General features: G+C 38.2%; 1 protein-coding gene across 6 annotated transcripts in view; it reads right to left on the minus strand.

Moving 5' to 3' along the window:
* Dock7 (dedicator of cytokinesis 7) overlaps positions 1-23,571 on the minus strand; it is a 205,822-nt gene that overhangs the window by 57,968 nt on the left and 124,283 nt on the right. For 3 of the 6 annotated variants that reach the window (XM_021199944.2, XM_029540153.1, XM_029540157.1), the window contains exons 19-27: positions 21,278-21,364; positions 19,952-20,183; positions 15,498-15,662; positions 13,218-13,387; positions 5,903-5,992; positions 4,662-4,751; positions 3,655-3,750; positions 1,448-1,588; positions 1,235-1,348 (exon numbers count right to left, since the gene is read on the minus strand). In XM_021199944.2, coding sequence (XP_021055603.1) covers positions 1,235-1,348; positions 1,448-1,588; positions 3,655-3,750; positions 4,662-4,751; positions 5,903-5,992; positions 13,218-13,387; positions 15,498-15,662; positions 19,952-20,183; positions 21,278-21,364 — 1,185 coding nt within the window. The remainder of the gene's footprint in view (positions 1-1,234; positions 1,349-1,447; positions 1,589-3,654; positions 3,751-4,661; positions 4,752-5,902; positions 5,993-13,217; positions 13,388-15,497; positions 15,663-19,951; positions 20,184-21,277; positions 21,365-23,571) is intronic. The other 3 variants (XM_029540156.1, XM_029540154.1, XM_029540155.1) reach the window with 2 other exon arrangements.

Raw genomic sequence — 23,571 nt, forward strand, 5'->3', positions numbered from 1 at the left:
AAATATCTGTGAGTCAGTACTTATATATAGATAACTTTTATTACTATAAAAGGAAAAAAAACAATTGAAGAAGCCTTCAAAATTTTAACAGTTATATTGCCAAATCAAATCTTTTTAAAATTTTTATTTTATTTTATGTGGATGAATGTTTTGCCTGCATGTACATTTGTGCACCATGTATATGCCTGGCACCTAGGGAAGCCAGAAGAGATCACTGGATCTCCTGGAATTGGAGTTACAGACTGTTGTGAGCTGCAGTGTCAGTGTTGAGAATTAAACCCAGGTTCTCAGGAAGAGTGGCCAGTGCTTTTAACCACTGAGCTATCTATCCAGCCCCTTAGAATTGCTGATCAACAGCTCTCCAAAACTAACCCACGGACCAGCTAGGAAGGGCGTCATAAGTGTTACTCTTCAACTGTGTTCTAACACTTCAACATTCTGAGATGAAACCCGGAGATTTTATTTTCCAAGGCTTTGATAACTCTGGAGTGACTACAACATTTAAAGGGGTCAATCCAAAGACAAGAGAAATATTTTCCAAAAGGCAAGATAATATACAACATTTTGAACTTCAGTAAATATCTGACCACGAGTTCAAACTCTAATGTTTAAATAGTAGTAATAACTCTGAGAGGGTGTTCCCACCCACAGGGGGCCGGGGTGAAGGACTATGGGAGGTGGGACCGGAAGGGGGAACAACATTTGGAATGTAAATAAAATAATTAATTAATTAAAAATAGTAGTAATGAAAACCAACTGTTTACTTTAAGGGCCACTCAAAAGCTGGCATAATGGCTCACATTCATAAGCACAGGATGCAGGAAGCAGACCAGGAGTTCAAGATCACCTTCAGCTACAACAATGAATTTAGAGCTGGCCTAGGTTATGTAAAATAATATCTTAAATAAATAAATACCAAGGATAAGAAAAATTCAGTTAACTGTGCACTCAACACAAATGCTGTTGTTACACAGCATTCAAAGGCTGCAGTCCATCACTATCTGAGTAGCTTTAAATGGGAAGGAAGAAACATTAGGCAGGGTATAGTAGCTATTCTGGGATCCACTTGGTAGTCCTTCCTATAAAGCACATGCTGCATATTTCCACCACAGTGTTAACAACATAGAACTCTGTATTACTTTTTCATTTTAGTGTCAGTATGCGCTTTTGAAGCTCAAGCCTTGAAACTAGCTATGACAGCATTTTAGTTACTCAATTACTAAATATGTATTACCTGTTTGTAGCAGGACTTTATAAGGCTAAAAACAAACCCCCTGTCCATAACTGACAGCAGGTCATTGAGGAAGAAGGCAAGGCTTGTGTTGAGTCTCTCAACCATTTCTGTATCCTAGGAGAAGAATAAGCAATGATAATGATGATGGTGGTGAAAAAGGCACAGCAGTTGACTCTCAGCCTGTAAGAGAGATTTGCGGGAAGTCATCATTACCTTCTGAAACCGCGACACGACATCACCAGCAATTGTGCTAACCAGGGCAGCAATATCATCCATAAACCGTTCTGGAAAACGGCTTTTCCTCGGAGCGTCGAGCTTATCATTAAAGTACAAGTGGTGCACCATGCTCTTTACCTGTAAAAGGATACACACCACCATCTGTGATGTTGTTTTGCTTTATTTTTATGACAGTATATTGCAATATAACCCAGATTAACCATGAGTTCTCAATCCACCTGTCTTAGCCTCTCAGGTCTTCAGACTGCAAGTGTGTTCTACTACCTGGCTTAATTTTAAGTTAATTATAATGGCTCTAAATACTCTGGCTATTTTAAAAATATACCATGTAATTCAGCAGTCAACTAAAATAGTTTTTGATTTCCCAATGTTTTGAAAATGTTCCTTAAATATTTTCTATATGCCAATGAAATGTTTAACATAATAAAACCTTTCCATTTTACTCACATAAATTATTCTGTCATAACATCACAGTATAAGAACAACTTTAATCCAGATATTTTAAGACCCACTCAGTTTTCTACCCCACTGCCCTAACTTAGAAGCCTCTAATGGTTAGAAAGCCTCCCATCACTGTAGTCATCAATATCTATTACATAAAGTATCAGTTGATCATTTTAAGTGACTTCAGCTTATAGAATGCTTTTGGATACATTTTCATTATAACACTAGTAGTGGTAAAAAAGAATGTAAGCATTTACATTTAAAGAGAGTTAATGTGTTGATAGTATGCAGCACAATCAAATCTTTTGTTGAAGTGACAAATGAGCACAGGGCATGCATGATGGGCAAGAACTCCACAGCCTGTCTGTATCCCAGTGCCCTGGCCCCACCCTACGTTTTAAACAGAGTCTCATTACAAAGCTCTGGCTAGCCAGAAATTCCTATACTGTCTCAACTGGCTTCAGACTCAAGAGATGTGCCTGCCTGCCACTGGGGTGTGCACTACAACTCCCAGAATCCAGGCTTCTTGTTAAAAGGTTCTGGGATGAGAGGGGCGTGCCACCAAACCCAGCTACAGCCAACTCTTCTGTCATTTCTGGACTCACATTTAAGAAACCTGAACACACATGGAAGACTTTTGTTACAGCCCAAATTGCCAATTCCTACTTTACAATAAAAGTATGTGAGTTATAAATTTGATATTGATATTCTAAGAGAAAATGAGCTTTTGGACACACATATTCCCAGGTTTACTTTCTCTGTAGATTAGTAAACCTAAAGAGAAAAATGCTTTGTATCTCAAATACAGGCAACAGTCAATGCTGCTGAACTGTATGTTGTATTCTAAAAGACCCTTTAACTTCCTTCTCTTTTCCCTCCTTCCGTCCCTCTCCCTCCCCTCCATCCTTCCCTTTCTTTCCCTGTCCTCATTTCTTTGTTTTGGCTTTTATTTGGCTCCTTATTTATTAAAGATTATTTTTGTTGAAATAAAATGATCCCATGATCTGAGCTGAGTAGTTCTAAGGGAGAAAACTAGAGGAAGATCCCTAGGGCCAGAATGTCAGGACTTGAGTTATAGTCCTGCTACCTACAGGATGTGTATACTAAAATGTCACTTAACCTCTCACGGCCTCAGTAACAGGCCTGCAGAGTCACCTGAAAAGCACTTACTGCTTTGGTTCATTAAGAGGTCTGCATGTATAAGTACAGCCATGTTTTATATGACATGAGCAAAAATTAATCGGCTTGTGTATCATTTATTGAAATATGCAAAAAGTGTTTCTCAAATTGACTGTAATTGCATTTCCCTGTGTGCTGTTCACCTATAATAATAACAGGATGTATTTATAAAGCTCTAATTAATTGTTACAACATCTACAACACTGACTTTATTGACTTGCACAGACTAGCAAAGACTGTTACAAGTTTCCTTGTGTAGTCAAGAAGAACAAGACAAAATCAAAAGCAGAGATGAAACGAATCTCACACACTCTGATTTTACCTATATTGTGTTGGTGCCCATGCCTATACTTAGAAACAAATATGTATAATTATGCTTGGAGGCAAACATGGGGATGTAATTTCTAAAATAAAAGAACAATGAGCTGATACACAATGCTTATGAGTTAGAAAGTATTAGAGAACATGTTCAGTGTGCTTATGTGTTAGGAAGTATTAGAGAACATGTTCAGTTTGCTTATGAGTTAGGAAGTATTAGAGAACATGTTCAGTTTACTTACCATCAGCTCAAAAAAGAACCAGGCTTGCTGCAAAGCCGACTCCCGAACGCTGCCACTGCAAACAACCCACTGCAAAGCCAGCTCCTCGTGAAAAAGCTATCCAGAGATAAATCACCATTACTATCAAAGCCAGCCCTGCTGATGACATAAATCAAATGACAACACAGGGACAAATGAAGGTGCAATGGGATGAAGCTCAACAGGGCACATGAACAATGGATGATGTCATGGACACACCCATTAACGAAACGACTACTTATGCATGAACACAGTGTGGCATGTTCAAAGCTGAAAAATTACATGTTATCTTGGAGTAAAATGTAATTTTAAAAGGACAGGCAGGAAACAACTTCCTAAATTGCACTTGCAAATGAAAAACTAAACCAAAACCTCACAACTACAAATTCGATTTTGTCTGTATTTTAAGTATATATTTGAACATATATTTATTAAGTTTGCTGGTACAATTTAGGAAATACCATTACAAATTTAAACTTTTCTGTATGCTATTAAGTTCCAGGTGTTTAAGATGTATTTTTAAAAAGCAGAAACTTTCTTATAATGGATATGCATACAAAGCACTTGCAAAGTAGCACAGATTACTATGAAAGGCCTGACAGGGCTGTGCATAAGGGGCAAGTCAGCATCGCTTACTAAGAGTGATAACTTTTCTAACTCATCTTCCTTTCCCTGGAGATTTAAAACAAAACAGAAGTAGTTACAGAAACAGAATTAAGAGCTCATATATTTTTCTGGTATTAAAATTTTATGATCCTATTTGAATTACTCTATTCTACAATCAATTCCAAGACTAGAAACATTTTCTTAATGAGAACAAAACCTGCACAATAGTGGCATGGCCCAGAGGCTCCAGCCCAGCACTGTTTGTTCAAACGTAGTTTTAGACACAACAAAAGTATTTAAGTATCTCACACTGGTTGTGTAAGGAAACTCTAAGTTTTTAATTGTTGGAATTACTTTCCCCCTCTGTCTTCTTATGAATCTACCTTTTTAGTTGGTAAGCGTCCCGTTAATGTTTGTAAGAAACTTGACGTCTCTGTGTGCGAAGACATACGATTACAACTTCGATCCATAGCCTATGGGTGAAGGTGAACGAATGGCGAGAGAACATTAACACTGCTGTGGGGCTCGAGTCATGGGCTACGCTCAGTTTCAAACATTTAGACTATTTCTGATTGCATTATGCTATTTTAAGCCGCATTAAAGCAGTATGGAAACTGCTTCTTCTTTTTTTTTTTTAGGATTAACTACCTTAGTGATTGTGATACAGAGAGTGCTGCAAAGAATGAAACGTACCTGTGTAATCTATACATGCACATAGCTGGTGAAACATATAAAAAGCAAAAACATACTTCTCAACTGCTGTCTGACAAAAAAATAGAAATCAAGAATTTTGTACTCAATAAGGGAAATGAAAACTTTCAAAAATCACCTTTTTATTAAAATTACACCATTTTAAGTTTGTCATAAACTGAGCATAATATAAATCAGTTATAATCTTAAACGGGAATTTAGAAAATTTATTTTTTTCTATTAAAAACATTTAAGTTTGTCATGAACTATATGTAATACAATTTTAATCTTAAATGGAGAACTGGATCCTTTTTTAGGAATCAGAGAATTTTCCTTCGAAGCCAATACACAGATAAGAAGTATATTTTGATGCATCATGCAGTTAGTTATCAAGCAACTAGTCTTAAATATGTCATAATTATAATAAATTTCATACTTTGCAACACATTACAAATTAAACAGGTTTTCCACCAGCGTTTATTCTTATAGCATACATACTGTACACTTCATATTTATTTATATTTAACTTAAACTTACTACCAATCTTTCTATTTGGTGATATGAAAAAGCGAAGGTAATAAAGGCCACAGGAAATGATATATTAAGACTTACTTTAAATTTTACATAAAAAAATCTACTAAAGAGGTACAAGCCCTGAAGAGAACCTGCTATGAAGCTCTCAGTGCGTAGACAGCGGCACAGACACTGACATATGTGTAAAAAGGAGGCAGGAGGAGGCAGAAAAACAAGGGGAGGGCATTACTGGTGCAACTGGTGGGTTCATGCACAGTAGCTGGGGAATGTGCTAGGTAAAAATACACACTCATGATGATTAAATAAAAGCAAGCCACTGAAACCACAGCATGTACTAAAAGGTAATGTTCTAAAGGGAAACATCAGCAGCCAATAAAGAAACCTATAATGCAAACAACACCTGTGTTGATTCTGCACTTGGACTGGGGTTGGATCCCCATGGGGCAGCTTTTGGACCAGTGTTAACCCAGGAATTGGAGCGATCTAAACCCTAAGCACATAACAGAGAGCAGTTGGAAAGGAGAGAAATGTTACATGGTGCATGCTATGAATTATCCTTAGAGAAACGCAGAACTCCCAATGCAATCATGATCTTCATTAGTACTGTTAAAGCAACCCAAAAGATCTCAGGTACATAGAGAGTATTAGTTCATCCACATCATCTTATCATATAGCGTAACTTTTAAAGAAAAGAATATTCAGTAAAGTAGTTAGAGGTCATTTCAATGTAAAGTGATTGCCTTAAAGTACAAACCACAGAAATTTCTACAGCATTACCATCAAAAAGCTTCCTAAATATGGTACAAACTCTTAACTGAACTGAGTCTTGGAGGAAGAAAATAAGTACTCTACTAGAAGACCTTATTTCTTATTAGCTGAACTCTCCTCTGCAGCGAGAACGCCACAATTCTGTTGACCTTGCCTCTTTTCATTTTCTTTTAGAAAATAAAAAACATGAGGGAAAACATTATATAAGAGAATAGTTAAATTTGTCCCTTCCTAATAACAACAGTAAATGTGAAATTGTGTTTCTTTTAATTAATATTGGTCATTTAGATATATGGGTTCTATCTCATATAAATATATAAGAAAAACATTATATCTCTCTCTAGGAATTGTATTTTTATCATTACTCTCATTAAATTTTAATATGTTAGTTATCATTAAAGAATATACTGGCAAGTTACTGAAAGATTACTGGTTGCTGATGAAGTCAGTTGAGGCCTGACTTAAATTTTCCCAAGCCTAAGATTATTAGAATCATGTAAAGTTGCTTTATAAAATTCATTCTGTTCTCTATCCCCCAACTTCCAGATTTCAAACTCACCTGAGGGGAGAGAGCCTGCTAAATGGAGTTGGACAAGTGGTAGTGGGTTTTGAGAATTTAAGGGCAAGGACTGCAAAGACAACCCAAAGCAGCCTGATTAAAAATACTAAAGCCACGAATGTCCTGGAGCCAGAACTACCAAAGCTAAGACTGCCTGGAAAGGAAGCCATGCTGGGGCCCTCGGGAAGATTCCCAACAGCAACAGCAATACGGCGGTCCCAGCCCACCATGAACAGGTCAGTGAGAGTCAGTGAGGGAAGGCCTACACACCAACACATTTTTTAGTATCTCAAGAAAGTTTCTGAAAGGAAATTAACCACTGCTTTGAGTTCTGACTTTAGGGAGAATATTTTCTCTTCTTTTTTTATTCTCAAACACAGAACAGTTGAAGTAACTAATATTAATATAATTATCCATTTTCCTTCATTGACTGCCTAAGTTGGGAGATAAGGTTCATACAGACTTTTCTGCTTGCTAATTTAGAAATTTAAAATAGGGAGCTGGTGAGATGGCTCAGTGGGTAAGAGCACCTGACTGCTCTTCCGAAGGTCCAGAGTTCAAATCCCAGCAACCACATGGTGGCTCATAACCATCCGTAACAAGATCTGACGCCCTCTTCTGGAGTGTCTGAAGACAGCTACAGTGTACTTACATATAATAAATAAATCTTAAAAAAAAAAAAGAAATTTAAAATAAATGACTTTTAATTCATTTTCTTATCTACAAAGTAGAAATAATAACAATAGCCTTCGTCATGGTTTCAGGAGGGTCGAAGGGTAATGCCTTGAAGGTGGCAGACACCAAAAGTAGTCTACAAAATTATTCCAGAAATTAAAATTTTGTATTTGAATTAATTAATGTGTAATGAGTAAGAATATACTGCCTGTACAAATGTATTATACCCTTGTTTAAAATTTTCTTTTTAAAATAATGTTTATGGAAATTAATATCAGAATAAATGATTAGTTTGCTGCCAGTTATACTTCATAAACACAACACTGATGCTTGAATAGTTGTAATTACACGTCAAAGGCTAAGTAAAGTAAGACAGCCAGGGCTATACAGAGAATCGCCCGCTCCTCTCTCTCTAAAACAGAAAACAAGCAATAAAGCTAAAAACAGTATGTGGCCAATTAGTTTGTGAGGTAAATAACTTTCATAACTCAAGTGTTATAAAATTGAGTGTGTGTGTGTGTGTGTGTATCTACCTACCTACCTATCATCAGTCCTTAAACAGATTCTTTACCAAAAGATACTAATGCAACAACTTTCTAGCTGTTTAAGAAAAAAAGAAAAGATAAAGGTAGCCAGCTGTGTGTGTTTTTGCCTAATCCCAATACTTTATCTCGTCTTACCTTGTAGGTAGACAAACCTTTGAGGAGTGGAAGCAGAGCTTAATGAGCTACCCTGGGGTGGGGTACAAATTCTACAAGACATGCAGAAACTGGCAGCTCGGCCTATGACTGTCAAGATCTGCAGTGGAGGGGCATTCATGGATATTTTGCTCAAGAATCTGGTTTCATATTAATTAGTCCATTAGCTTTAGATTTAACTTTATATTTAAGATTTAGATTTAAACCTGTCCTGAGAACAGGAATAAAGTTAAATCTAAAGCTAATGGACTAATTAATTTGTATGGCACAGGAAATGTCAAGACAGGAAGAGTCACCTGCTGATAAGAAAACAGCCATTAAAGAGATCAGCACTGGCCAGGTGTGGCCGTGCACGCCTGTAATTCTAGCGCTTGGGAGGCTGAGGCAGGTGGATTTCTGAGTTTGAAGCCAGCCAGTCTGGTCTACAGAGTGAGTTCCAGGATAGCCAGGACTACACAGAGAAACCCTGTCTCGGGGGGGGGGGGGGGGGAAGAGATCAGCACTACTAAAGGGAAACCTGTGCAGCACTGAGACAACACTGTAGGCAACATTGTACTTCTAAGAGGCTCCAACTTGTGAAGATCCAAATTCACTTAAAGAATAACCCTTAAGTTGAGGGGTCCACCAATTCTCAAAATCAATTGCCTAGGAAAATGTGCTCCTGGGATCAGTACCCTGAAGCTGAGACAGCTATATATATCCCAAGGAACCCAGGCTACATCTTGAGGTCATCTCCCTGACCCTGTATTTCAAGGCATGAAACTTGAGGGACTGAGAGGGTCACGGAAAGCAACCAAGGCCAAGTAATGTATGACAGGTTGCAGTCCTTGGGGAGAGGCCCTATGAGGCCCCTGTGCAAATCAAGGAAGGTAGAGCCTACATTTCAATGAAGACCTCAAGATATTAGAGATGTCAAAACTATGAGTCAAGAGTTGTGGGCATAGAAGAATCTAGCCTAAGAGATTCTAAGGGTTCCAAGGGCCCCAGAGATGGAGGGCAAGAGTTACTCAAGCCTTTTGGAACCAACTGACTAAATCGTTAAGTCCAGATGCCAGAAATGCAGCTGCAGGATTTGGCGGTTGCTCTTATGTATTCTGGTTTTGCTTTGGAGTGATTCTTTCTTGCTATACCCCAGTTTTTACATTTGGGGATGGGAGTATTTTTTTCTGTATCATTATATGTGGGAGTTATTTAACCTGCTATGTGGAATTTTGAAGTGGAGAAACTGTTAATTACTGTGAGGATTTTTAAAGCTGGAGTGAATGCATTTTATATTATAATTTGGTCACAGTCTACAGGGTCAAAGGGTGGTAGGATATGGTTTAAAAGTGATTTGTCTGGGTGCCAGTTGGCAATGGGTAGACTATGATGATTGGTATTAACTGTCTACTTGACAGAATCTAGAACCACCTGGGAGATGGCTTTCTGGGCACATCTGTGGGGTTGTGTTGACTGCGCTAATTGATATGTGGAGACTTGTATGGATTGTAGGCAGGGTCGTTCTCTGGGCAGAAGATCCTGAACTGTATAAAATAGAGAATAAACTGAGACCTGCATGCAGTCCTCCTTCTCTGCTTCCTTCTTAAAGATACCAGGTGGCCAGGGTCCTGTCACTTATCACTGTGACCTCCCTGACATAGCCTACAAGTGTGAACTAACGATAGTGTTTCCTTCTTCTAGTTGCTTGTGTAGTGACATTTTTTTTTCAGAGCAAAGAAAAGAGACTAAAACATCAGTTAACAAGAATTTACCAAGAACCTTAGGCAGACCTCACTAGAAAGTGGCCCTCTAAGTAAAGTCCTAAATGATCTCAGAGAGGAGTCTCAGGAGGATCGTGCTTAGAGACATGATATAATCTGACTCAACTTCTCCTGTGCATCTTACCGTGAAAAGCAACAGTCTAGACATCATGTTGTGAAGAGAAGGTATAGTAAGAGCAGGGTAACCGCTCAAGCTCATCACGTTAATTCAGAGAGACACACTGCCATCTCACACTAAGACGGCAGAGATGATAGGAAGGCATATGAAAAGCCTTCAGTTCAATCTCCAGCACAGGCGGGTGGGGTGCCGAGGAAGAAAGAAAAGAAAAGAGAAACTCAACCAAATAGAAAACCCTGAGGCTCTCCGTTTAACATATGTGCAGTCTGAAAAAGGACTTAGAAAACAGGTAAGTGGGATTCTTGAGAGAGATCTGTTTTGAAAAGTAAGTTGAGGGATGATTAACCTAGCATTTATAAAAGCTCTTAATGAAAAACACTAGGCTTGCTAAGAGATTATCAGAAAAGGAACTTAGTTAGAAGAACATGAAAAGACAGAAACAGTAAACTCTGAAGAACAACATTAATACAATGTAGAGTTTCAGAAGCCAAGCATACTGAACCAAGAATTTGTGTCAAAGATCCTGGCAGGACTGGACCAGAGGCTCAGAGCAGGGGCTTCCCTTGTACAGGCTCTGTGCTGGGTTCCCAGTCAGACAGCTCAGTGTCTGCAATTTCAGCCACAGGGTATTTGATGTTCTTACCAGAGGCATCTCCACTCACTTGTACATACCATACACAAAGACACACTAAAAACATAAGTTAAGATGAAAGAAATAATTTTTGTTCTTTTTTTCTTTTTTTTTTCGAAAGAAATAATTTTAAAATCCAAGGTTGGACACACAACTATTGCATTTAGCACAGCAGAGAACAACTGTAATATTAACAAGTGCAGTTTGGGTGGGAGATAGCAGGAAAGTTAATTTAAAAAGACAGCAAGAGTAAAAGAACTGAAGAAACAAAGTTCAAAACGTAAAAGAACCAAGACACAAAGTATAATGGGCTCTACTTTAAGAGACAGCAGAGCTGGCATGATGGCACATTCCTTTAATCCCAGCACTGGTTCCAGGATACACTCCTCCCTTCCCCATCACCTCCCCTCTCCCCACCCCCAAATCCCAGAAAATAGTGTACAAAGTAGCAGCATGAACACTAGGGAGAATTTTTAAAGTGAGAACTAACATGTCTGTCTGTGAATGAAAATGATTCAGTATATAGGAGGGAGCTGATCATTCAGGACAAGAGATTAAAGAACTCCTAGAGTGGGAAGCCCGAATAGGCAAGAAAAGGACAAGACTCAGAGACAAGAAGCAGCAACAAACTGTAAGCAAAGGGAACTTCATCTCCCTTAAGCAGAGGACAAAAGCTGGAGGACACAGTGGCCAAGATCAAGGAGGAGAAGGCACTAGGTGGTCTGTGGCAATAACTTATGGCAGAATGGAATGGTGAAAGGAACATGGATGTCTGCCTGCCTGGAGCACGGGGGTTTCAGGTGAGGCTAGCTGTCATTTTTAAGGCACAGAAGAGCCAGTCAGTTGTTTCTAAGGATGGTTATAAGTTTGAGAAGAAAAGAGATATTGAGGTTTGATTGTAACAAGAACACATGACTGGTTCTGACTAGTTATGATGACAAGGAGGAAGACAGAACATTTGGAAACTCCTCCCTCTTTCCTCTGGAGGAAAACAAGACTAAGTGACTAGAAGCTGAAAAGGAAAGCAAACTCCCAGAGCAGGGACATTACAACGAAATAAGGATAGCGGTCAGATGACAAAGTGCATGAAGTGAAACCACAAAGGTTAAGTTACTGGTTCTGGGGGAAGACTCATGGGAAGATCACGATTAAGACAAAAGATGCCACCTCTAAAGGGAAGGAGATATGGCATCATAACCTAGGCAATAAAGAATAAATAAAGAATAGGCATACAAAAATTCAGACTCCTTACATTTTTATGAGATAAAAGCATGTTATTAACATTAAGGAAAAATATGAAAGTAATGTACCAATTTTTCAATGAAAGTAAAAAATGTAAAACTACTTAAAAGAAAGCTTAATTAGATTTCGGTTGGTAGCACATACCTGTTATCACAGCACATAGGAGACTGAAGCAAGAGGAACAGGAGTTCAAAGCTACGCTAGGCTACATAATGAGACGCTGTCTCAAAGAAAGAAAACTTAAGACATGCTGTGATGACGTAAAAAAAAGAAATTAGTATAAACAGCTACATATACATGTGTATACTAATTTCATATATATTTGGACAAGTTGTTACTATGTTTCACTTAATGATTTTCTTAAAAAGCAAAATGAATACCAATTAGTATAGACTTCCTTTTCTAAATCTTTAAGTTATATAACAAATATAAAAAGAATAATTGTTAAACAAGGCACAATGTATAAAAATTAAGAGATATTTTTAAGGTAGAATCTTGAGAAATATGCTATCTACCTCTGGACAACAAATACTTGTAGTTCTCAGACAGAACTCATTATACTGATTATAAACTCTGTAGTATACTATTGCTAAGTACTTCCCTCTACTAAACAAAAAAAAATTTTGAGGACAAAAATAAGGTTAAAAAAAATCTCAGGTACTTTTCCTAAGCTTAAACTCAGAGATATCTTCGTATTGTAAGTAATTTTCCTGAATGTTTTTGGTGTGATAGTAATGGAGGCTCTGAGTTAAGTGTTGGTGGGTTCTGTCCTGCTTGGCCCCTCTCTTGTCTAGGTTAATTACTAAGCATGGTTAAATAATCACACTCCAGTCCTAGTGCAGTTCACCCAGGTCACAGGCAATGGAACTCTTACCAACCAAGGCCAGGAACTACTCGGGATGCTCTCCTGAAGGAGGCGCTCACACAGGAAGGCACTGAAAGCTCATCTCTTATCCACATCAGTCACACAGGTCCCTCCCATGCTATAGAATCAACCTAACAACTTTTCACATGAGATATCAGACAAGTTATATGTGATGATTTATGATGAACAAATTTTAGAATTTGGCACATTTATTTTTTAAATGCACAATAAATGTATAGACCAGTTTAAAACAGCAAACATATTTAATAGAAATGTATAAGATATTTACTGACAAAATAGGAATATTGTACTTACTTTGAACTTAGATACATCTTAAAATTAGGAATAAATTAAATACTTCAATAACTCTCATAAATGGATAGCATGTCCTCGGTTTACCTTACTGCCAATGATTGACCGAACTTCATCATCTGGTGACGTGGGAGTCCCAGATATATCTGGGTTACTGTTGCTAAGGCTTCGAGACCGATTTAAGTTAAGGCTCGCAGGTCTCACTGCAGACCTAGCCATTGTGGCATAATGCACTGAGCCTCCCAAACCCCCGGGACCTAGAGTTGCAATAAAGAGCACATAATTAGTAAAGTAAAAATAACCACTTTACAAAATTCCACAAAAATTATAAATAGCTTTAGTTTCTAAATGAAAATTAACACATATTTTTTTTTTAAGATTTATTTATTTATTATATGTAAGTACACTGTAGCTGTCTTCAGACACTCCAGAAGAGGGCGCCAGATCTCATTACGAATGGTTGTGAGCCACCATGTGGTTGCTGGGATTTGAACTCGGGACCTTTGGAAGAGCAGTCAGGTGCTCTTACCTGCTGAGCCATCTCACCAGCCCCCTCTTTTTTTTTTTTTTTTTAAAGAAATAATTAGAAGTAAAACCACTCAAGATCCAGTGACAGCTATATGAAGTTCTACTTTATAGCAGTTGACACAAACCATATGGATTATAAGAAAAAATGATTACAAGTATCATTGTCTTAAATGTTTCAATATTTCATAAACAATGAAAAATAAAACGAATAAGAAACACACAAACACCACCTTCACTCAACATAGTTGTGTCTTGGACACAAAATGTGGCAGCTGCTACCACTTCTGTTCCCATTTTTGCTTACACTTATTGCTGTGCCCCTTGATATATGGTCAGTACAGGGACATCCAATTTATTACCAACATCACTAAAATGAAAGTATGTTTTTTAATTTCTCTATCTTCATAAGTGATATGAAAAATAAAAAAAAAATCTTTGTTTTACATCTCACAGACACACACACACACCCACACACCTAAAGATAATTCTAAAGAGCCTAGGTTATAAAAACAAAGAATTCCTTTGTCTGAATAAAATCAAACACTATCTATAAAAGCAAAAATAGCCAGCAATTATATTCATTATCTGCATCTTTTCTGTGCACGTGTGTATGCATGTATAATCTATGAACATGCATATATATGCATGTATGTTTGGCTTCTTATGATTGGTTTTAAAATCAAACTCAGGTCTTCATGGTTATATGATAATCATTTTACAGAATAAGCCATCTCACCAGCTCTATCTATGTCTTTGAATTGTAGAATATTTTACAATGTCTTATTGAAAATGATACAAATCTGCAGCTAATTAATGTGTATCCTTCTTTTAGGTCAGGGCAGGAAAAGGGTTGCATGTCAAATGTGTGAAATCTTACTACTGAACTAAACAAAAAGGCAGATGGAGACACATTCTAGGTATTGTGCTATGGATATACCTCTATCACTCCCAAGCTCAGATTCTCAAGTTAGAAAGCCTAAAGTCCAGACAGTAAATTATGGGTCAGGATAGAAGACCCATTTTTTTTCCTCTTTTCACAGCAAAGAAAAGAAATTCTAGGCTAAAGCTTAAACCAATAATGTTGCCAATGGCTGCAAAGGGACATGTAGCATCGTCAGTAGAGATGTGTGATTGCTTATACAGCAAACAGGTAAGCGGTTTCCAAAGCTCAATAACTAACTAACAAACCAAATGGAGACACAACGATCCCTCACAAACACCACTATCACCAACGTCATACAAAAGACAAGAAACTACTTGAGGCTTTAATATTCAGAAAGCTTAAGTTATTTTACTGGTCATGAAGAAATTGGAATTTTTTTGAGACAACCAATTTTTATATTACTATAGACCTTTTATGGTTAATAGAAATTAGTGTACAATGTGTTTCCTTTTTAATTTAATTTTATTTTTTATTAGATATTTTCTTTATTTACATTTCACATTATCTCCTTTCTTGGTTTTTCCCTCGGAAAAAAAACCCATTCCCCTCTCCCCACTCCCTGCTCACCAACCCACCCACTCCCACTTCCTGGCCTTGTCATGCCCTTACACTAATAAGAAATGATAAAGTGCTTTCTGAGATGGATGAAGAGACTGTCAATGTTCACTTCCAATAATTAATTTAGCCAACTCTCCAAATCAACTTAAAGGAAGATGTATATAAATGATGTTTTAAAAGGAAACATACCCCTTCAATGACAAACTCAGCGAATGTTCCTTAGTAGAGAGTGAATAAATGTGATGAATGTGTGAATAACACCATGGACTAGCTGAGTACTTCAGTCGTGGCAAGAATTCTTCATGAAAAAGAGTTTAGTACTAAAAAGAATAAAATACCTGGCGACGGTGAATTAGGGTAAGTATTTGGCAGGCGGAACACATAATAGATATATGATGCGAGAAGGTTATTTCTGCCATGCTGGTCATGATTTCCTTCTAAGTTTTTGTGAAGTCGATTTATAATTGACGCCATAGCTTCAAAAGATGCTTGCCCTAGATTAACTTTTCAAAAAGAAGAAAATATTTTTCGTTAATGTTTTTAGATTTGCAGTTCCACAGGAAAGAAGGTTCTGTCCCTTTTACAAAAGGCTGTAAACAGAATGAGAAGATATCTTAAGTGTATAAGATATAAAAATATTGTACTGATTTTGAATTTTGTACTAGTTCAACAGAAAGTATTCTTGAAAAGGAAAAATAGCTCATTTTGCAAATTTAATTTGAAAACTGAAGATTAATTAAAACAAAAACACTGCCCAACAGGAAAAAAAAACTACTTTGAGAGGTAATACAAAGCACAGAGAAATCCATCTTGTAGACAACCTCAAGAGTTAAATTCTCATTTTAAAGATGATTCTAAAAATCTAAACAGCATACAATGTGCACCTATCACTTTTAAAGAAATTTAAAATGACAATGAAAATTATTAAAAACAATAATATGAAGAGTAATGGGTAACAACTTGACTGAAATTATTGCCTCTGAAAGAATTAGAAGGGGGAGGGACTGTAAAACTGAAGGCAGCATAGCACCTGAAATGGCAAAACACCACCCATGACACCCTCCACGTCGACACATCGCAACAATTCTTTAAAACCAGGGGATTCTGACAGCACATTGAAGAACTAGGTAAGCAAGAGGCCACCTGAACAAGGTGTCAGTTCTGTGATTATTCATTTAATCATGACAGAAAACTATGGAGCTAAATGAGGCCAGGCAAGTTTCTTGAAGGTTAAATAGTGAAATGGCCATTTACAAGATAATGAACGTGGTTCATTATCTAGCTAGGCAGGCAAGAGCACAGAGACAGAATCCTGAGAGGCTTAGCAACTTCCTGGTTCCAAGGTAAGTCCTTAATTTCTTTCCCTTCACAGTAACTATTCCAAATCTACAGAATCCTCTCCAAACCCAGGTCCCGGGACTGGAGAGAAGCTCAGGAGTTAGGAGCACTGACTGCTCTTCCCACGGACCAAAGACCGATTCCTTCAACCCACATGGTAGCTCACAACCAACTTTTATTGTTTTGTTTTTTGTTTTTGTTTGTTTGTTTGTTTTCGAGACAGGGTTTCTCTGTATAGCCCTGGCTGTCCTGGAACTCACTTTGTAGACCAGGCTGGCCTCGAACTCAGAAATCCACCTGCCTTTGCCTCCCATGTGCCACCATGCCCAGCTTCACAACCAACTTTTACCTGCAGTTCCAGGGCATCTGATACTGTCTTCTGACTCCACAGCTACCAGGCATGCATGAGGTATACATACATACAGGCAATACACTCGTACACATAAAATAACAAATTACATTTAAAACTCCATCTTACTCACTTAGCAACTCTTACCTTCTATATCACTCAGAACATGTACAAAGCGTGAGAGGCCTCAAATCTACCTATAAACTTAATAGACTGTAAAACACTTATCAGCTTCTCAGGAAAGCAATACCCCTTCCCCACAAGAGATCCAACTTCACTTTCGTTTCCTGAACCTTCTTCAATGGTTAAATCGTTTCTCACTCCATTATCTTGTTTTTGTTTTTTTCTTCCTATCTTGTACATGATTTATCCCAGTAGGTAAACATGCTCACATTAACTTTTTAATTTTCAGCTTATGTGTATGAGTGTTTTGCCTGTAGGTGTGTTTATGTATCATTTGCATGCCTGGTACCTGCAAAGGACAGAAGAGTTAGATCCCCTAGCTGGAGTTACAGGTGGCTGTACGCCTCCATCAGAGTGCTAGGAACTGAATCTGGATCCTCTGGAAGAGCCACAAGTGTTCTCACCTGCTGCACCATCTCTCAGCACCTTCCAATCTACTCTTGTGCTTCTCTCAACCCAGTTTTCCCTTCTAGCCGAATTTCTTGATTTCTTCCTTCATTAGACCAAACTGTTCTTAAAATCTTCATCAGTGGACACTTGTCAGGTATGAGATATAGTCTGGAGCCTTTTGCTTGGGCTGAATTTTGGCTGTGGTAATGATAGCTGAGCGACTTTAGGCAAAACTTGAAACACGTTAGCCACTGTACTCATCTGTGAGTGGTGGCTTGACGGCCTGGTCCACAGCTGATGCAACTGTTCGCAAGGATCAGGAGTTTTACTGGGTTGCATCCACGCCATTCCCAGCTCTCAGCTACTGCTCCAGCCCCGTGCGTGGCTGTCCGCTGTCATGCTCCATGCTGTGATAGTCACAGACTCTATCCCACTGGAACCATTAAATACTTTCAAGGGACAGTTGCCTTGCTCATGGTGAAGAGTAACCAAGATAGGACTACCCAAGCAGGCTGAGAGGGCTGCATACCAAGTGAAAATAAAGCACACAGTACTATTTTGATCAGTGCCTTGCAATTTATTATTTTATTTCTAAAATCTCAAATAAGTACTAACTCTTTTTTTGGGGGGGAGGTTTTCAAGACAGGGTTTCTCTGTGTAGCCCTGGCCATCCTGGAACTCACTCTGTAGACCAGGCTGGCCTTGAACTCAGGAATTCGCCTGCCTCTGCCTCCCAAGTGCTGGGATTAAAGGCATGCACCACCACTGCCCGGCCTAACTTTCTTTTCTTAAAAGCCATTCTAAAAGTAACCGTCCTGTGTCCTTGTTCTATCCTCTCACCTTAGTATCAGGGATTTTATCACTTTTGGTAAGAAGCTGTGTATGACTTCAAGCCTGTCTCTGCTTTCGACCACACAGTGTCTTCATGTGCCCTCATGCATGTGAATGCAGGTGCACGTGCGTCACAGCACAGTTATGAAGGGTGCACGCATGCCGACAGCATGTGTAAGCCCAGAAGTTAACTGTCTTCTACCTTGTTTGTTTTGGGTTTTTTCAAGTCAGGGTTTCTCTGTGAAGCCCTGGCTGTCCTGGAACTCACTCTGTAGACCAGGCTGGTCTCACACTTATTGATCACCTGCCTCTGCCTCCTGACTATTAGGCTTTAAAGCCAGTGCCTAGCTGGGGTTGTTTGTTTGTTTTGAGTCAGGGTTTGTTTGTTGTTTTTCTTCTGTGTGTGCCAGAATAGCTGACCCATTAGCTTCCAGGAAGTCATTTTCTCCAACTTCCACTTCCTAAAGTAATACAGACGTTGTAGACACCTACTCTATGCATTTGGCTTGTGTATAGGGTCTTGGAAATGTGAACTTAGGTCTTTCACACTTACTGCACTTTTACCCACTAAGAAATCTCTTCAGCCCTTGGATAGTGTGCCTTTAAAAGTAAAATTTGACCGGGCAGTGGTGGTGCACGCCTTTAATTCCAGCATTTGGGAGGCAGAGGCAGGCGGATTTCTGAGTTCAAGGCCAGCCTGGTCTACAGAGTGAGTTCCAGAACAGCCAGGGCTACACAGAGAAACCCTGTCTCAAAAAAAACCAAAAAAAGGAAAAAAAAAAGTAAAATTTGGTCATGTTCCTTTCTTAATTGGAACCAGATCTCTCAAAGGCTAATATTTCCTGGTTTCCCAAAGTGTGGTAGAAAAGCCTACCTCTATCTCCCCTTTGTACATCAATCACCTTTTGTTACCAACCCTCTACTTTATAGCTCATTCCTTAAAAGTCTTCCCTCAGCTTCCCAAGTCCTTTGTGTCTCCTCCATGAAGAGTACTTATGAAGTTCTCCTATTCATCTTTGAGTACCTGACCAACAACTTCCTCCACTAACAAGTGTCCTTAAAAGAATATATATCTCAGGATGTTGAGCAGACATATCCTTAGTGCTACCAATTAATAAATGTTAATAACACAGTAGCTAGTGTTTCTTTCTGGCTCAATTTCTTCCCAAGATTTTTATTTGGAAAGGGTGAAATTGAGAAACAACTATATATTTCAGAGTACAAAAGAATATAAATATAGTGATTTTGAGAAAACAAAGAGAAGAGCTATAGGAAACAGAGGATAACAGATGGATGAAGATGCAAAATGTTACACTGTATGCTTCATAAAATGTAACAAGACTATCTATTGGCAGAATGGATACTCTGTATGCTCTATAAAATGTAACAGGATTATTTTTCCGGCTGCTTTTCTTAACTACTCTGTGAGAACTTAGCAGCAGGGCCAAGCTTTGGACAGTGTCAATGAATATCTGTTTCATCCTAAGTGCTTAATAAATATTTGGTGACTGAATATTAATTTGTTTTGATAGTTTGAGTAAAAGTCTATAAATATATTATTGCTTCCTATCACATACAAGTCATCCCTCCCCTCCCACAACAAGCACAGCAAACAGAAATCAGGATTCTTTTTAAATCTAAGTTAGAAATGCAGAATTATAAATTATAAATTAATGATTCATCCCATGTAAATGTAGTTACCTATTTGGCCAGCAATCACAGGCGGTCTAACAACTAAAAGTATGAGTTTATCAAGCAGAAGATGAAGGAAGCGGACTACTGGTTCCAGCTGGGAGGAGCTCAAGGCCGAAAGGCTGCTCTTCAGTTCACTCTCTAAGTTGTTTTCCATGATCCGCATGTCCCCAATCCGGACCGGGAACATGTGTTCATCCAGAGCATTGACAAGAGCAAAGAATTTGTCTAGATAAGGGTCCTAAAACAAAGAACAAACAAAGAACTAAACAATTCTAACCATATCAATTCCACCTCAAGAACTACAGAATACTAATATCTCATATTAATTGATAATGCAAAAAGCTACAAACAAGTACACACACTGTTTCCAATGTAATACATCTCTTCTTACTCGTTGTTGTGAAACTGCCATCTCAAATTCCATCAGTCACTCAAGGAACCCTTGAGTGATGGAGGACCTCACTTGTAAGTTGAGCTTGCCTAGTTTTTGGAACTCAGTTCTCATGGCAGGTACGTTATCGAGCAGTACCTGTTACTAGCTCGCAGTCTCATAGCTCCTACCCCACCTTCTTTCTCACAAGGTACAATACAGGAACTAAATTCTCCCACCCATGCTACTCCTTTGTCAGCTGTAGTCATTTGGGGCTTGATGACCTGAAAGGCTCTTTCTTATATTCCTGGTTGGGGCTAGATGGGAAGGATGTGCAGCAGGGCAGTGGTGACTTTGATGCTCCAACTGTAGGAACTGCAATCAGGTCTCTGACACCACAGAATGCTAAGCTACATGTTCTTACAGCAACGGGTCCTCTCCCCCGAGTCTGTCAGTCTTCAGGAGCTTCCTTTGGCCTTCTAAGATTCCTTGTTGATACTTCTCTGCCTGCTAACTGTTGTTATAGTATTCTTTTAATGTTCATTTAATAGCAAATCATCTTTAATTTTGAACAAGTCTGCATTGAAAATGTTATTAATTCAACCCGTAGGCTGTTATACAACGTACCTCCTGACTGCTAACAGAGTCAAAAACCTGAACCAAATGATCTCTAAAAATTTTCCACCTGAGAAACTTGACTCTGACTTAAAATGAGCTTCTTTACTACTCTATTTTGCCATGTGCCAGAAATTAAAAATAAGAAAAAGGCCATAATTGTTTAAAATACATCAGTCACATTTAAAAGACAAAGTATTTAATGGCACTTAATAAAAAAAAAAGTCTAAATCTGTTTTTAACTAACCTATATTCGTAAAGTCTGGCAAGACAACAGAAATGCCATAAGTGAGATATGTTCAATTCACTTAAGTGAAATCTGATTATAAAGAAATACTAAAACTCACTTGTGTATGAATGGATGAAACAGCAACAACTTCAACATTAAATACTCCTTTGTGGTTGTCCACCCACTTCATACCAGGTAGAGGAACCTGAAATACACCAAGCAGAGTGTACAAAGGCTTGCAAAGGCTTCATGACTACAAGTACTATAGAAATACTATTTTTATTTATTCTTTGAGAATTCCATGCATGTACACAATGCATTTTGATCATATTTATCTTCTATTCCCTCCTCCCAACTCCCCTGGAGCTCCTCAATACAAGCAAGAATATACAGTGGACTTCCTGCTACACACAGCTAAAATCTTGGGTAACATTAAAAAACTGAACATGAAGACTTTAAAAGGAGAAAGAAGAGACGGGCTGGCAACCTCAGCAAGCAAACACCCAAAAGGTTTCATATATATATATATATATATATATATATATATATATATATATATATATATATAATGCTTTAAAAAATCCAGAACTGGGTGTGAGAGAAAGACACTCAAAAGAGGGAACTCTGCCCAACCTAGCAAAGCCAATCATACCTCAGCCATTAACCAACAATTGAGACTGATGAAATCCACACAGCCTTGAAGTCTTGCCAAAACAAGTGGACTGTATGAGGGAGAACACAGCCCCTCGTCCTTATGTGTGGGTCCTTTATGTGTGGAGAGAGAACCTAGTACAGCCGGTAGTCCCATTTCAAATTCCCACATGAAGGTTGAGATTCAATCCCTCGACTGAGTCAAGTAATAAAGGTCTGGAACCTAGCTTTATTTTTCAAAAATATTTTCCCCTTTAAACATATGCAGGTAAAATATATAACATACTTATAAATTCAACAGGTCTACAGTCTGAGAATTGGCAGCAAAATATCTGGGTACTTTTAAAAAATGTTATGTACATTTTTAATAACAATCTTTTAAAAACTGCTAATTTAGTGCAATTTAAAAGCAAATAAATATGGAATAGGGGAGATAATAAAAAGATGCAAGTTATTAACATTCCAGCTCTTGGATCAATAGATTTAAATAGCAATTATAACATAATTAAAATATTTTGTATAAATATTATTTTATAACTAAAATAATAAATCGGAAGTCATCACTGTCTGTAGTGCAAGCACTATTAAATTTAAAACATCTAATACTCAGGTCTTCTCACGACTATGGAGATACATCTCTAAGATAAGCATCGAGAAGTATAAATCATGAAGCAACACAAATGTATTTTCATTTGACATCCATCATGCATAAACAAACAAAACTATTTTAAGGTCCAAATAATAACTACACCAAGTTTTATACTTCTACAAAGAAAAAACGAAATCTAGCTCCAGGTTGAAACACTTCTGTCTCCTAGGAATTTACTCCCTCGAGCCTAACAAACAGGGCTCCTGGGGCATGTGCCAGATGTCTCCACTCTGCTGGGACACATTAGTGAGTAAGGTCTTCTCATTCTAAAGTTCTAACAGTAGTCAACAAGAATGAGACCAATTTGGGACATCCTATATTAATAATGGTATCACTAGGCATGCTGCTTTATCAGAAAAGTAAGTCAGAAAAAAAAAATGGATGCGCAGAAATGTGCAGTGGAGCACAGCTGCACAGTTCATGTAGGAGCCAAGAGCACTGCTGTGGTTTGGGTAAAGAGTATGCCCGGAAGGCTTAGATGCCAAGTGATGGGCATCTGGGAAGTGACTGGGACAGATGCTTCTATCCCCCTGAGTAGCCTGTTCCCAAGAAGATGGCATTATTAGGAGATGGTGGAATCTAGGAGGCAGACCCAAGTTTGATGTGTTGTCAGTGTGGGCATGCTCAAGATTTCCCTTGTCCAGGACCCTTCCCTCTTCTGCTTCTGTCCCAAGTGAGGAACTCGGCTCCCTCCCTTGGAATGCTGTGATGTTCTTTTGCTTTCTCACAACATCAGAGCAACACACGCACACAAGCTGTAAGCCACTGTAGTATTTACTTCTTTCATATTCTCTCTCTCATATTTGCCACAGAGGTGCAAAGCTGACTCACTCAGCCTTGGGAGTGGTACCCCACAAAAAGGGTGCTTATGGGCTCAGGGTAAGGAACATATGTGTTTAAAGGAAAACAGTCAAAAGATTAAGATGAAGAGTAATAGAGCTACAATAAAAAAAAATTTTAAGGGCTTTAAATAGTAATTACCAGGTAAAATTAAAGAATTAGTTTTGTTAGAAAAATAAGTTTCTTAGTATGTAAGTATGGTTACATGTAAAGCCCAACACGAAGACCTAATAAATCAGTAACGTTTAAATTCATCAAATGGGCTGGGGATT

The sequence above is a fragment of the Mus pahari genome, chromosome 6 (genome assembly GCF_900095145.1).
Source record: "Mus pahari chromosome 6, PAHARI_EIJ_v1.1, whole genome shotgun sequence".
NCBI lineage: Eukaryota > Metazoa > Chordata > Mammalia > Rodentia > Muridae > Mus > Mus pahari.